This window comes from Phragmites australis, chromosome 8 (genome assembly GCF_958298935.1).
Source record: "Phragmites australis chromosome 8, lpPhrAust1.1, whole genome shotgun sequence".
Taxonomy (NCBI): Eukaryota; Viridiplantae; Streptophyta; class Magnoliopsida; order Poales; family Poaceae; genus Phragmites; species Phragmites australis.
This window is the reverse complement of record NC_084928.1, coordinates 11,370,785-11,386,370: the sequence shown is the minus strand read 5'-3', so window position 1 is coordinate 11,386,370 and position 15,586 is coordinate 11,370,785. Positions and strand designations below refer to the sequence as shown.

The following is a 15,586-nucleotide window of genomic DNA, read 5'->3' as shown; positions in this document are numbered from 1 at the left end:
GACCGTACTATAAAGGGGGGCTAAAAGTAGTAGCTTGACTTAGTGAGTCTAGACGTAGATGATGCACACTTGTTAAATTCTAGCACTAGGTAGAGCATACAAGTCCATGGTGAAGCTGTCAAGGAATTAGAGCTCAAAGAGAGTTGAATTGGACAAGCTCACAAAACATTTATTCACCGGATTATCCTCTGATGGATGTCTAATACTCACCGGATAAACACTAATTGAGGCATCCGAATTATATGAAAAATTTCAGAAGTGTTACACCGGAATATCCGGTGATGAAAGTCCGGTGACCACCGGAGCTTTTCCAGCAGAGAAAATTTTCGGAGAAAAACAATTTTGTACCCACCGGATTATCCGGTGAATGCATAATATGAACACCGGACTATTTCTTGCAGAGAGCATTGCTTCGGGCCACAGTGGAAAATTACGTTCACAGGATTATCCGGTGACTTAGCTGGCAGACCACCGGAGAAATGTTGTGAAGAAACTCAGACAAATTGAACTCACTGGATTATCCGGTGCTAGCAAAAATATCACCGGAGTATTTCTTGCAGAAGGTTCTGAAATTCGAAGGGTCGGGTGAGTTGTACTCACCGGATTATCCGGTGTTGACTGTTGTTCACCGGAGTTTATCACCGGACAAATGTTGCCGTGCAACGGCTAGTGACAGCTGGCTCTGGGTTTGAACCCACCGGACTATCCGGTGATCTTAAGGATATAGCCAGCGGATTATCCGGTGATTACAGTAAAATGAGAGTGGTTAGCCAACAGCTAATTTTTTATCTCTAGGCTATAAATACCCACTCAGTTGGTTTCAACAGTCGCTCTTGCGACCCTGTAGCAGCTCATACACTTGGTGTGTCATTTAGAGGCAAGAGAGGGAGCACTTGTGTCCATTTTAAGTTCTTAGTTGAGGATTAAGGACTTCTTTGAGTGCTTGGAGAGTAACAAGTGTGCATCTAGCTGTTGTCTAGGTTTGGTCTTTGTCAAGTGAAGCTTGAGGCTTGTTACTCTTGGTGGTTGGCAACACCTAGACGGTCTTGGTGATCGGAGGATTTCTCGGTGAGCTCTTGGAGCAATTGTGGGAACCCCGGAAAAAGAGGATGTACTTGGTTTGATACCCGCCAATTCGGAGATGGAGAAGGGGTAATCAAGAGGGAGCACTTGAGCCTTGGTGACTCAAGGGAGAGCGACATCCTTGGTGGATGCTCCAACGAGGACTAGGGGGAAGTGCCAACTTCTCGAAACCTCGGGAAAAAAATCGATGTTGTCTTCTCCAACTCTTTACTTTCTTGCATCTTATTTTGAGCTTTGTTATTATTGCAAGTTCTTCTTAGGAATTGTCTTTCTTAGTTAATTCTTGCGTGGTTAGCTATCTTGTGCTAGTTAAAATTCCTTACTTGCGTTTCTTATAAGTTTTATTTGGTCAAGCAGTAGTTAATTAAAAAAAAATTAATATCCCAATTCACCTCCCCCCCTCTTGGGCTATTCGATCCTTTCACGGAGTATTGTTCCAGAAGAGAGACTTTAAGTTTGAACACATTAGATAGTTTGGTGGTGAATGAGTTTGTACACGTTGGTGTATTTGTTCAGAAATGGATTTTAATGCTTGTAAATGTCAGATGATCCGACAAGGTTAAGTTGATTGTGTTGGTGTATTTTTCAGAAGAAGGATTTTTTAAAGTTGTACACGGTAGATGGTCTAGTGTACACATCGGAGACATTGTCAGAGTAAAGTTCAGAGGGATTTCTTTTGGTTTAGTGGAAGATGATCTTACACACGTCGGATAGTTCGATGTATGTATCAGATGATTCGCCAAACAGTTCAGTGGCTATAACGGTTAGTCCTAGGTGAGAAGAGCTGAAACACTTAGTGTATGATTAAGAGGTAAGAGAGTGCGCTAGAGTGATTTGCAACGTTCTCAATTGAAGATTAAGGGCGTCATTAGTGCAAGAAGAGTAGTAAGTGTGTATCTAGTTGTAGTCGAGGCTTGATTTTGATCAAGTGAAGCTATTAGCAACATCTAGCCAGTTTCAATGATTGGAGGTGTCTTGGTGGAGCCTCAAGAGGAAGCTTTGTGCTTAGTTTAAAGCTCGTCAATTCAGATATGTAGAAGTGGCTATCATTAGATTACACTAAGTCTTAGTGACTCAAGGAGAAACGATATTCTTAATGGATGTACCAACGAGGATTAAAGAGAATACCAACTTCTCGATACTTTGAGAAAAATTTCAATATCTTCTTGTCCATCTCTTTACTTTGAGTATTTATATTCTTACAAGCTAATATTTTGCAATTCACTTCATATTGTAACTTGCATGTTTTCTTGTTTAGCATTTTATCCATTTTGATTATTGCAGTTGTTTTACTTTTCATTTAGGATAATATTGTTACTTGTTTCAAAATTCGGTTAAAATAGTTTAAATTAGGACACAATTCATTCGATCCTTTCAGTGCTACACCATCTCCTTATCTTGATCACAAAGAGGGCATGGTTCCAGATGCGGCAAACCTCGACGAGATAAGCTGTCCGCCGTCTCTGCTTCCATATATCCCTTGCACTCTAAATTTATTCACATTCACATGCATAGAAATAGAAATAGGGATATAGATTTGAAGCAGAGCACCTCATCACGGTTAAAGGATTTTGACACACTAAAACCTTTTGGTGGTTCAACAAATGTAACCTGACATGAAAGCTACGTTCGATGTAAGACGAGACAAACCGATACTGTGTCTACAAAATAATCCAATGCAATGTGGCTCCAGTGACACATCAGTTCGGCAAGAACATTCAGACGCTAGAAAACAATTAACTGCCGTGTGCCACCATTGCTGCATTTCAGCACCACGGGAATTAACATTGATTTCAGCAAAAGCTTGCGATAGTCACAACTAAAGCACTAATGAACAATATTTGTCGTAGTTTACACCTCCATCGGCCTCTGCTTCCGCATCTTGTCCTCTTGGAGACGGCAATGGCTGATCCGAACCACCACCTGTCTGTGCACCAGTTGAAACAGTGAGGGTTGCATCTCCAAACAGTTCCTGAACAACAGCAGCCCTTTCCGACTATGCATTTTCATCATCTCCCGACGGGCCAGTGCTTGGAATCTCCTTTCCCTCTTGGTTGGGAAGCTCGCTACATGATTCAACCTCACCAGATAAAGGTATCAATTGCCGTTCAGTGTCAGCTTCACCAGGTTTTGCGTTTTCATTACCAGGAGCACGTTCAGCGTTTAACAGTCCCTGCGTAGCAGCAGCCATTTCAGTCTTCGCATTTTCATCATTTTCAGTGCTTGCAGCCTCCTTTACCTCTTGGCTGGGTGGCTCACTAGATATGTCTACCATGGCCTCTCCAGATGAAGATAGCGATTGCTGTTTGGTGTCAACTTCACCAAATTTTGCATGTTCACCGCCAGGTGCAGGCTTTGGATTTTCAGCATTTCCCGGAGGGTCAGTGCTTGGAGCCTCCTTTACCTCTTGGCTGGGAGGCTCACAAGATACGTCTACCATAACCTCACTAGATGAAGATAGCAATGTGTCAGCTTCACCAAGTTCCGCATGTTCACCGCCAGGTGAAGGCTTTGGATTTTCATTGTTTTCCGGAGGGTCAGTGCTTGGAGCCTCCTTTACCTCTTGGTTGGGCGGCTCACTAGATACATCTACCATGGCCTCACTAGATGAAGATAGCAATGTGTCAGGTTCACCAAGTTTTGCATTTTCACCAACAGGTGCAGGCTCAATGTTTAGCACCTCGGCTCCCACTATAACAGGAAGATCAACATCTGCAGCATCACGCTGAGCTGTGCTTAGCATTGATACAGTGCAGGGCGTCTCAGGCTGGGGGGGCCTACCTTGGAAGTCATTTGATTGGTTCGACAGTTCCAACTTGAGCACTGATGACTCTACTAGCAATGGCACTTCACCAGACGCATGGCTCTCAGTTTCTTTGCAAACTTCACATGCAGTAGTAGTATCATTAGCTTCTGCACCATCCTCTTGCATAGGAACAACTTCTGACTCTACTGGCATTGACACTTCACCAGATGCATGACCCTCAGGATCTTTGCATACTTGGCAAGCAGTAGCAATATCATTAGCTTCTGTACCATCTTCTTGCATAGGAACAACAATTTCTTGAATGGGCTCCGGTTCCATAACAGTTTCAGACGAAACACCACCAGGTTCCACTGCTGCACATCCATCCCCTGCACTCGTTGCCAGTTCCACTTGCAGAACATAAGTTTCTTCAATTGGCTCGGGTTCTGCGACATGCTCAGACGAGACAGTAGGGCCACCATCTTTCGGTTCTGAGCAGTCATTTTCCAAGTTTGCTATGCTAATGGATTCTTTTTGCAGAGGACCACAGATCTCAGTTGGCTTTGTTTGCAAATCAACAAGTTCAAACAAAACATGTTGCCCTTCAGCAGAATGAACCACTTCAGTCGGTTCTGCTCCTCTAGCAGCAGTAGCATTACCACTGGATCTACTGTTGTATTCATGCTTAGAACCCACAGTATCTATGATTTCTTCTCGGTCTGGAATAGTAGCTTCTCGAGTTGATTCTACAGAAACAGGTTCCACTGAAGTGGGCACTTCTGAACGGTTACCCACAGTAAGCTTTTCTCCACTAGATGCCTTTTCACAAACAATAATTTCCTCTTGGTTTGGAATGGTAGCTTCTTGAGTTGATTCCACAACAAGTTCAACTGAAGTGGGCACTTCTGAATCGCTACCCACAGTAAGCCCTTCTCCACTAGGTTCTTTTTCAGACACAATACCTAGTGTGGAACATGATGTACCACTGCCATCAACATGTTGCGGACTGCCACTTTTCTCATTCAGATCACCTGTTCCTTTTGTTTCCTGCTGATCAGCGATGCCAGTCTCTTGGACACCCACTGTTTCAATCTCAACACCACTAGAAGATTCTATATTGCTAGCGCAAACAATTTCAACATCACCGGCATCTTTATCGGATTCAGCCATCATGGTGGTAGTTGCATGAGAATCATTCCCATGTTGCAAGGAGCAGCTTTGCCAATTCATATCAGTATTCTCTGGAAGAGCAGAGGTGGTTTCTTGGACATCAACACTGGCTCCTTTACTATCCACTAAATCACCACCATCAGCTACTTGGGCAGAATCATCCTCCATTGAGTCTTCTGAAGAAGAATATCCTACTAAAGCCATATTAGATGCTGCTTGTGTACCTGAAACCATCTTCATTTGTTCTGAACCATAAGCTTCAATACCTGAAAAAGCCATATGCAAATGAGTACCTGGGCCCAAGGTACGCAGTATGAACATTAAGCAATGGGGAAAAAAAAGTTTCCCTCACTCTGTGTGTGTATATGTGAGGAGTGAGGAGAAAAGATGTGGCGTGGGGTTTACCATGCAAGTCACTTCCAAGTGATCCTTTTTCTCCAGATCCAGCTAATGCATGATCATGCATGCTCATGTCATCCAGATAACCTATCCCTCGTGTTCCCTCATGATCAGCAACAGCAGCAGCCTCCTGGACACCAAGTGGAACAATCTCACCACCACCAGAAGATTCTAACTTGCCAGCACAAACAATTTCCTCATCACCGGTATCTTTATCAGATTCAGCTGTCACAAGGGTAGTTGCAGGTGGATCAGTAGAATGGATCTTGTCTGAGGCATCACAAGGGGCTTGGATACCTTCTAAGACAACCTCAGTAGGATGGTCCTTATCACCCTCAAAATCTGCATTTGTGTCGCAAGTGGGCATGTTATCTTGCAATGTGTCCTGTTCCCCACTAGACAAAAATACAGTGTCATCACCAGTTGTATGATGCACTTCATGCATGTTGTGTCCTTGATCATCTGTACAGAGATTCGATTAAGTCCTAAAAAATAAATGTTTCATGTGAATATTAACTTCTTCAAAATTTGAAATAGCCCGCAAACCTGGTGTAGATGCTGCAGCCGAAACCATCTTCCCTTGTCCTGAATTATGAGTCTCAATACCTGAAAAAGCCAGATGCACATGAGTACCTAGATACACAGTATCAACAAACAATGGAAAAATATGAAGAGCTTGAGAGGGAGGGGAGGGAGGAGTACCACGCAAGTCACTTCCAGGTGATCCTTTTTCTCCAGATTCAGCTAATACAGGAACATGTGTGCTTATGTCATTTGGATCACCTGTACCTCCTGTTCCCTCATGATCAGCAGAGGCAGTCTCCTCGACACCCACTGTTTCAGTCTCTGCAGCTGAAACTATTTTTGTTTGTTGTTCTGAACTATTAACCTCAACACCTGAAAAAAAGAAAGGGCAAAGGCATGCATAAACTTTTCTCAAACGCGAAGGATTGTGTCATTGTATTAAGTAGGTGAAAAACATCAAGTATAAACGCAAGAACGAATAAACCCAAAAGACCACGAAAACCAAAAGGCATGCATAAATGCTTGAATATTAACTACTTCAGAATTTTAAATAGCGTGCATACCTGGTGTAGATGCTGGTTCTGCACATGAAACCATCTTCATTTGTTCTGAACTATGTGCCTCAACACCTGAAAAAGCCAGATGCAGAGTACTTAGGGCCCATATATGCAGTACAAAGTTTGTGTGTGGGTGCACACGAGTAGAGGAAGGGGTGGGTGGGTGGGGGGGGGGGTTGGTTACCATGCAAGTCACTTCCAGGTAATGCAGGAGCCTGTGTACTTATTTCATTCAGATCACCTGTTCCTCTTGTTCCCTCATGATCAACAACAGCAGTATCCTGGATGCCCACTGCATCAATCTCCACAGCGGAAACCATCTTTGTTTGTTGCTCTGAACTATGAACCTCAATACCTGAAGAAAAGAAAAGAATACGTAAGAAATGCCAGCCATTCTTACTATTGACCTCTGAAAAGTGGCAAAGAACGTACTACTCTTCTCATCTGGAGCAGGAACTATGGCGTGTGTGTGTGTGGGCACGTGCGTGTGAGAAAGAGTAGCTTGCACATGTTCATCATTTGCAGGTGCTGCTTCCGCAGCTGAAATCATCTTTGTTTGCTGCTCTGAAGTATTAACTACAGTACCTGTAAACAAATGAGCTAAGACATGCATAAGAAATGTCGGCCATTGTTACTGCTGACCACTGAAAATAAGAGCAAAGTGTGTACTACTCATGTGGACCAAGAACTGTGGTGTGTGTGTGTGGGGGCGCGAACGTCCATATGAGAAAAGTACCTTGCATGTGTTCATCATTTGCAGGTGATAGTTGTGCAGCTGAAGCCACCTTGGTTTGTTGTTCTGTACCATGCAAGTCACTTCCAGGTGATCTTTTTTCTCTAGGTTCAGGTAATGCAGGAGCCTGCGTGCTTATATATGCTGCAGCAGACTGAATCGCAGATGCTGACTTGACCTTTGAAGACTGTACTGCTATCGCCACTTCACCAGATGCATGATTCTCAGGATCCTTGCATCCTTCACAAGCAGCAAAAGCATAATTAGCTTCTGCAATATCCTCTTGCATATGAACAGTAGTTTCTTCATTTGCCTCCATTTCCATGACAGTTTCAGATGAAGCACCACCGTCCTCTGCCATGCAGTACCCATCCTCTGATTTTGTTGCCTCTAGTTCCACTTGCATAACAGAAGTTTCATCTATTGGCTCGGGTGCTACAGCAACATGCTCAGATGAGGCAGTTGGGCCACCGTGCTTTAATCCAGAGCAGTCATTTTCTAACCCTGCTGTCTGAACAGGTTCATTTTGCATAGGACCAGAAATGTCAGTTGGTGTTGTCTGTGTCTCAACAAGTTCAGATACAGCAGGTTGCTCTTCAGCAGAATGAACACCTTCAATCAGTTCTGCTCCTCTAGCATCAGCAGCATCACCATGGGGTTCTGTGTTGCAATCATGCTTAAAAACTACTGTGTCTATGATCTCCTCTTGGTTTGCAATAGTACCTTCTTGAGTTGGTACTACAGCAACTAGTTCAAGTGAACTGGGTGCTTCTGAATGACTACCGCTAGTTCTAACCAAAGCATCGTTTTGTTCATCTTCATAAGGAGCTGGAGTATCCTTATTTGGTGCATCACAAGGGGCTTGGATGCCTGCTAAAATAGTCCCAGCAGAATGATCCTTTTCACCCTCAAAATTTGCACTTCTTTGACAAGTGGGTAGGTCTACATCAGTACTACTATCGGTGTTATCTAGTATTTTGTCCTGCTCCCCACCAGACAAAAGTATAGCAGCATCACCAGTTTCATGATGTACGCCATGCATCTGATGCTCTTGATCATCTGTTAGATTGGATAAACTACTAATTAATAACTACTTTGTATGAATATTAGCTAAGAACTTTAAATAGAGTGCCCACCTTTTGTAGATGCTGGCTCTGCCGCTGAAACCATCTTCACTTCTGAACTGTGAACCTCAGTACCTGAAAAGACACAGATTTGCATTAGCATCCTGGGCCCATTCTCTATACACCATTGGAAAGTAATAACAGTAGAGCATACTGTTATCGTCTGAACTTGGCATTGGAACGGTGCAGTATGCCTTAGTCCTAGCGAACCCAATCCCTTCAATCAACTCTAGAAAAACATGAAAGATACTTTAGCTGGGTGAGGAATAGCAATGTCTAGTGTGTGACTGTGTGTGTGTGTGAGAGAGAGAGGAGGGGTTTACCATGCGCATAACCTCCAGCTGGTCTTTGTTCTCCCGATTCAGCTAATGCAGGAGTCAGAATGCTTACGCTGGCATTTGTTTCCTCAACGTCAGCTGCACCAGAGAGACCAGTAGATTCTGATTGGTTTATCAGTTCTAACTTGAGATCTGATGACTCAACCGGCATTGTCACTTCACCAGATACATGGTTCTTGAGATCCTTGTGTACTTCGCAAACAGTGGTAGTACCATTAGTATGTTCACCAACTTCTACCATTCTGGTCTCTTTACCAGATTGGGTGGACAAAGCATCACGAGCTTCCTCAGGGTCATCAGTATTCATAGCCAGGACATCAATGGTAGTTCCCTTAGTTCCTTGAGCAGGACAATCCTCATTTGAGTTTTCTGAAGGAGGATTTCCTAAAGCTGTGTTATGGAAATCATCATTTGCCTGACTATGAGTTGGACTGTCACCAGCATTCTTATCCAATGTTTCTTCCATTTTCACCTGTTCCTTGCTACATGCAAATTTAAAGCCACTATTCTCCAAAATCTCCTCTTGATCTGCAGGCTGATTTGACTCAGTTGATTGTAAAGCAACATGCAAATGACTGGAAGAACCCCTAGAAATATCATCAATTGGCATGTTGGCATCTTTCACATTATCTTGCTTAGAACCAGTCACATCAACAGCAGTGCTGTCACTGCACAAGCCATTATCATCTTCAGTGGAGCCAGGAGTGTCCTTATCTGAGGCATCACGAGGGGATTTGCTGTTTGCTAGTGATGAATCAGAATGCCTAGCAGTTTCAACAGTACATGGGGCACCTGACTGGAAAGCAGCACCGCTATAAACTTTATCCTGCCATATGTCCAGTGCCGTACTAGAGCTAAGTATATTACCATCAGCAGCCTTAAGATGTACTTCATGAACCATGTGTCCATTTGCGTGTCCTGGTTCCACACCTGAAACAATCTTTGTTTGTTGTCCTGAACTATTAACCTCGATACCTGACAAAAAAAACAGATAGCAAAGATATGCAAAAGAAATGTTAAGTATATATATGGTAACATATTATTCTGGCTCATATTGGCCTATGAGGACCGACTCTATATTGACATCAAATCTATTGGGCACATATGCTTCTCTCCCACAATTCCAGTCCAAGGTAACATGGAATCAAAACAAGGTTTAGGGTTAGGGTTAGGGTTAGGCTCCAACTAATCCATCCCAATCCAATTTTTTTCCCATCGTCACCCGTCACAAAACCGTCGCCCCTCGACTTGAGGTTGCTTGCTATCTTCATGTACCCATCGGCAGTCATCTGCCCGTTCTTTTGTCGGGATCCAGCAGCTGCTCCTCAGTCGCGCTCGCCCGTGAAGGTTCCGTCCGCCCCTCATCAGTCGCGCCTGCCCATCGCGGATCCTGCCATCGCCTATCTTCATCGCTCGCTCGCTGTCGCGGTCGAGCCACCTGCCGTCGCGCGCCGTCTGCCATCTGCAACACTTGTTCATCTGCGGAGGCAGCACGCAAGAAGGACCTTCTCATATGTTGTTGCTCGACTTTGACCGTCTTTACTACTTAGAACAAGGAGGTATTCATCCTGCGGTCACTATGCTCCTACCCAGCTGCTGTTGTGTTGCTACTGTTCATCTGCTGCCCCTGCCATTTTTCAGTATGTCACAACCCGCTGCGATTGCTATTCCTCTCAAACTTGATGATCACAATTATCGAGAGTGGGCTCTCTCTGTGAAAACTGTGGTGAGGGGTTATGCGCTGGCATCTCATTTGATTAATGTTCCACCTGTTGATAAGTTCAAGGATGGTTCTAGTGCAACTGTAGTCAAGAATTGGCAGAATAATGACGCAAGGGTTATGAGTGCTATAGTCACTAGCATGAAGGAGTCTTTAATCATGAGTCTTGAACATCACAAGACAGCTAAGGAGATGTGAGATTATTTGCAACATCGATATGTTCATAATAGTGGTGCTCTCTTGCACTCTGATGACAGGACTTTATGGCCTTCAGCAAAATGATCTCTCCATAGATGAGTACTACACTGCATTTGATCATTTGCTGGGACCATTGCTCTCCATGGTCCCTCAGTGTACTAGAGGGTGTTCAGGCTATTGTGATCGGAAGAATAAGTTCATCAAGAAGTTCCTTATGTATCAGTTCTGTCATGGACTACGATCAGATTTTGAGTCTATTCGGATGTAGCTGCTCGACAACCCCACTACTCCATCCATTATTGATGTATTGTCTGATTTGATTGCAGAAGAGACTTGTCTCTGTTAGCTCACGTCTGCTCTAGTGTCAATACCTCATTGTGTACTTGTAGCTTCTCAGAGGACCAACACAGCTAGAGGTAGTTCCTCATAGGATATTCCTTGTGAGTATTGCAAGAAGACTGGTCATCGTTCAGAGAACTGCTTCTCTCGTCATCCAGAGAAGTTGGTTGAGTTCTATGCCCATCGTGCTGATCGAGCTCGTAATACAGCTCCTTCTCGAGGTTCTGTATTTGTTGCTACTGCTCCTAACAGTGATTCTCAGTCTTGGTTCTGGATTCAGGAGATTTCTTCCATGTCACATCCGATAAGTCTTCACTGATTGCTTGCAACCTGGTCACTCCTAAGCTTCTATTCAGACAGCTGATAGTACATCTTGTCATATCACTCATCAGGATGCCCTTTCCACTTCTTGTTTTTATGTACCTAATGTTTATTTTGTACCACAGTTATCCATAAATCTCCTCTCCGTAGGTCAAGTCACCGACCAAAACTATTTTGTTGGATTTAACGCTTCATCTTGTTTTATTCAGGATCTTCAAAGAGGGAATGTGATTGGAACTAACCGTCGCTGTAGTGGATCTCTTGACCTTTACGTTTTGGATACTTTGCATCTTCCTCCTTCCACTAACTCTACCGCTCATGTGTCATCTGCTACATCGTCATCTGTTTCATCTTTTGCCAAGTGGCATCGTCGTCTTGGTCACTTATGTGGATCACGTCTGTCTACTTTGGTTCATCAGGGTCATTTAGGTCTTACATCCATTGAATCCACTTTTCATTGTAAGAGTTGCAAGCTTGGTAGATAGCTCCCAACTCCCATATTTCTATAGTATTTCCCATTCTGCTAAACTTTTGATCTAATTCATTCCGATGTATGGGGTCCTTCACCATGGTCATAGCTATTATGTCATTTTTATTGATGATCATTCTCGATATACTTGGATTTATTTCATGAAACATCGCTCCCAATTGTGTTCTAATCTTTTGCTCATATGGCCCACACTCAGTTCTCTACAGCCGTTAGTCTTTCGCTCTGACCCTGGAAGAGAATGTCTCTCTTCTGTTTTTTGTTAGTTCCTCACCCCTGAGGGCACTATTGCTCAGCTCATGCCTTGGGGTTCATGCTCAAAATGGCGTTGCCGAACGCAAACATCGTCATCTTATAGAGACTGCAAAAGGGCGTACTTTACTTCTCCTTTATGTTGATGATATGTTGATTACAGGAGATGATGTTGAGCATGTTGCTCATGTGAAAAAGCAACTTAGTGAGCAGTTTCAAATGTCTAATTTAGGCTCTATTAGTTACTTTTTGAGGATTGAAGTTATAACTTCTAAAAAGGGTTTCTATCTTTCTTAATCTAAATACATTCAGGATCTCATGGCTACCTCTGGCACTACCGATAAACGGACAGTTGCTGCTCCTATGGAGCTTCATTTGCAACTTCGTCCTACTAATGGTACACCCTTTGAGGATCCCTCTTGATATCGTCGTATTGTGGGTAATCTTGTTTATCTTACTGTCATCGGACCTGACATTGCTCATGTAATTCATATTGTGAGTCAGTTTATGAGTACTCCCACTTCTGTGCATTTCGGTCATTTTCTTTGGGTATTACGTTACTTGAAGGGAACATCATCACAGTGCTTGTTTATGCCCGTCTAGTCCGCTTCAGCTTTATGCTTACTCAGACTTCACTTGGGCGAGTGATCCGATGGATCATTGTTCTATCACTGGTTATTATATTCTTCTCGGTGCCTTTCTTCTTACATAGAAGTCCAAGAAACAGGCTTTTGTATCGCGTTCTAGACTTCTAGTACAAAGGCAAAATTTCAAGCTCTTGCCACTACTACTTCAGAAATTATATGGCTTCGATGGTTGTTGGCTGATTTTAGAGTCTCTTGTGAAGCACCCACACCTCTTCTATGTGATAACACTGGCGCAATATAAAGTGCTAATGATCCTGTCACTATTGACCATTTAAAATAACAGCAAAGAGCATACTACTCCTCATCTGGACAAAGAACTGTTGAGTGTGTGAGAAAGAGTACCTTGCATGTGTTCATCATTTGCATGCGTTGGTTCCGCAGCTGAAACCATTTCTTTTTGTTGTACTGAACTATCAGCCTCAATACCTGAAGAAAAAAGAGAGCAAAAACATGTATAAGAAATGTCGACCATTGTTACTCTTGACCATTGGAAAATAACTCTTCCCATCTAGTCAAAGAATATTGGAGTGTGTGTGAGAAAGAGTACCTTGCATGTGTTCATTGTTTGCAGGTGTTGGCTCCGCAGCTGAAACCATTTTTGTTTGTAGTTCCAAACTATCAGCCTCAATACCTGGATAAAGAAAAGGAGAAAGCAAAGACATGCATAAGAAATGTAGGCCATATTACTATTGACCATTGAAAAGTAACAGCATAGAGCGCACTACTCATTTCATCTGGACCAAGAACTGCAGCATGTGTGAGAAAGTGTACCTTGCTGATCATTGTGGCATTTGTTTCTTTCTTCTGATTCAGCAGCCCCTGCAGGGGTCTGGGTGATCATTGTGGCATTTGTTTTTTCCGTACCTGCGGCGCCTGACTGGCTAGCAGTTTGGTTAGTCGGTTCTATCTTCGTCTCTAATATCCCCACAGGAATTGAAATGTCACTAGACACATGATTCCCAGGATTCTTCTGTGCTTCACAAACAGAAGCAGTGATAAGCTCGGCTCTTGAAAAGCCAGCTCCCTGCTGCTCGATTGTTGAAACACAAACTGCTGCGCTTGGATTTGCTGATACCTCTAGGTTTTTCGTATCATCTGTCTGCTTCAACCCAGCGAGTCGAGCACGACGTTCACATGCAGCTGTTGCGGAATTACTTCTGGTACGTGGTTCACGAGCTGAGCCTTTCCGCCTCCTACCAGGTACCTTATTCAAAGCAGCACCATCAATGTCCAAAGGCAGTGCAGTGCTGTCCTTACCTGAACTCTGAAGCAAGGAAGCAGGCGGTTCAAACTGAACTTTTGCTGTTTTATGATCACTAGCAGGATTGGGAACCATTTCAAAATGAGTAGCAGGGCCTCCAGAATACACCATCAAATGTTCCTTCCCTGCCTTGTGCTGTGCTTTATTCTGGGAAGCAACAGAAACAAGCGCTTGGAACTGCAAATCCACTGGTTTACCTTGGACAGCGGGATTGGTAGATTCTCTGGCAGGAGTTATTTCAGAGACAGCAGGATTGGTAGATTCCCTGGCAGGAGCTATTTCAGAATGAGTAGTATGAGCATCACTGAAACCACTAGAAAATGTAGCTTCATTAATGGGAACAGCTACAGGTGTGCTTGGTTGAGAATCATATCCAGACTTCTCATACAGTGGATAGTTCATATTTGGTAATTGATTAGAAGTAGCTTGAAGTTCTTTTTCTTTCACTGTAACTGGTTTCTCACTTGGGATCATATCAGCACCAACTTCATCACTGCTAACAAGGGTACTGTAATGAGATTTCTTCATAGCTGATCTTTGCCTAGTGCTGACTCCAGTGTCCTCACTACCAGATATTTTCTTTCTGCGGCGACGTGAAGCAGCTTGCTTCTCGGCAGGCTTATCCTCCACCACATCATGTGACGTTTTCAATAACCCTTCTGAAACCACAGGCACAGTAGGTGCAGATACCGAAAAAACTTGCTCAGTACTCACTTTAACCAATCCAACATTGTCAAGAGATGTATTTGGTACCGTGCTAGTGTTGTCCGATGTCATTACAGTTCCAACACATATATCTTTTGCCACAGGTGTTGTAATCGTTGCACCTTTATCTCCTTCATGAACAAGGGGGGAAATGCCCTTACCTCCCTCTGGCAACAATGTATCCAGTTTAACTGTGACCAAATCCTTCTGCAATCCTGCCACAGCACTTGCTTCTGATGAGGGCATATTCCCTTGAGGATACGAAGAAACACTAGTGTCTGCTCCTCCACTACCAACTGCAACTGCAGGGTTGAGAATAACATCATTTACACTAGATTTTGGTTTTCGGCCTCGCCTGCGAGGCATTTCTCCTGCTTGGGCTTTCCTGCCTCTAGCTGGTAGATGAGGTGCTGCAGGAGCTGCTAGATCATGAACACTCTGTACTGGTATAACAACTTCCGTTGCTACAGATCCTTCCGAAACAGCAATAAAACTGGTAGGCTTAACATCAGCACCAAACTCTGGTGTGATATCAGCCGGTGAAATAGAATGTACAATTACATCTGAAGCAGAAGAATGGACGGGAGTAGCTGGTGCCCCAGAATAAATTGTACTTGCTGGTGTAGCAGAGCTAATATCATCTATGGTTCCAGTCTCTTGTTTGCCAGCACTAGTCAGGTCTCTAGTAGGAAATAATACAACATCTGACCTTTTAGGTCTGCCTCTCCGCCTTTTAGCTGGTGGGGAGTCCCCAACAGCTGGGGCTGGCTCCTTCCTTTCTTGCTCTGGTTCTTTTGAACTTTCTGCTGGTATTTCAGGTTTAACCACCTTAGAAATATCTAAATCCTTTGACATACCACCAGATTGGGGTGAATTAGGAGAATCAGCTTGACAAAGTTTTTCAAATTCTTCTTCAGTCCACTGGTCTTCATAAGAGCGAACCTACAAGGATATCCATGAATTAGCATAGAAATTTATCAG

General features: G+C 43.5%; 1 protein-coding gene across 1 annotated transcript in view; it reads right to left on the bottom strand.

Annotated features, from left to right (window-relative positions):
- Positions 1–2,615: 2,615 nt before the first annotated feature.
- Positions 2,616–15,586, bottom strand: part of LOC133926623 (uncharacterized) — a 28,315-nt gene continuing 15,344 nt past the window's right edge. Inside the window, 14 exon segments of the mRNA XM_062372638.1 lie at positions 2,616–5,265; positions 5,405–5,860; positions 5,945–6,004; positions 6,101–6,295; positions 6,487–6,552; positions 6,665–6,835; positions 6,913–7,080; positions 7,217–8,272; positions 8,350–8,412; positions 8,492–8,566; positions 8,661–9,650; positions 12,982–13,065; positions 13,187–13,270; positions 13,411–15,547. Coding sequence (XP_062228622.1) covers positions 2,903–5,265; positions 5,405–5,860; positions 5,945–6,004; positions 6,101–6,295; positions 6,487–6,552; positions 6,665–6,835; positions 6,913–7,080; positions 7,217–8,272; positions 8,350–8,412; positions 8,492–8,566; positions 8,661–9,650; positions 12,982–13,065; positions 13,187–13,270; positions 13,411–15,547 — 7,968 coding nt within the window. The 3' untranslated portion in view covers positions 2,616–2,902.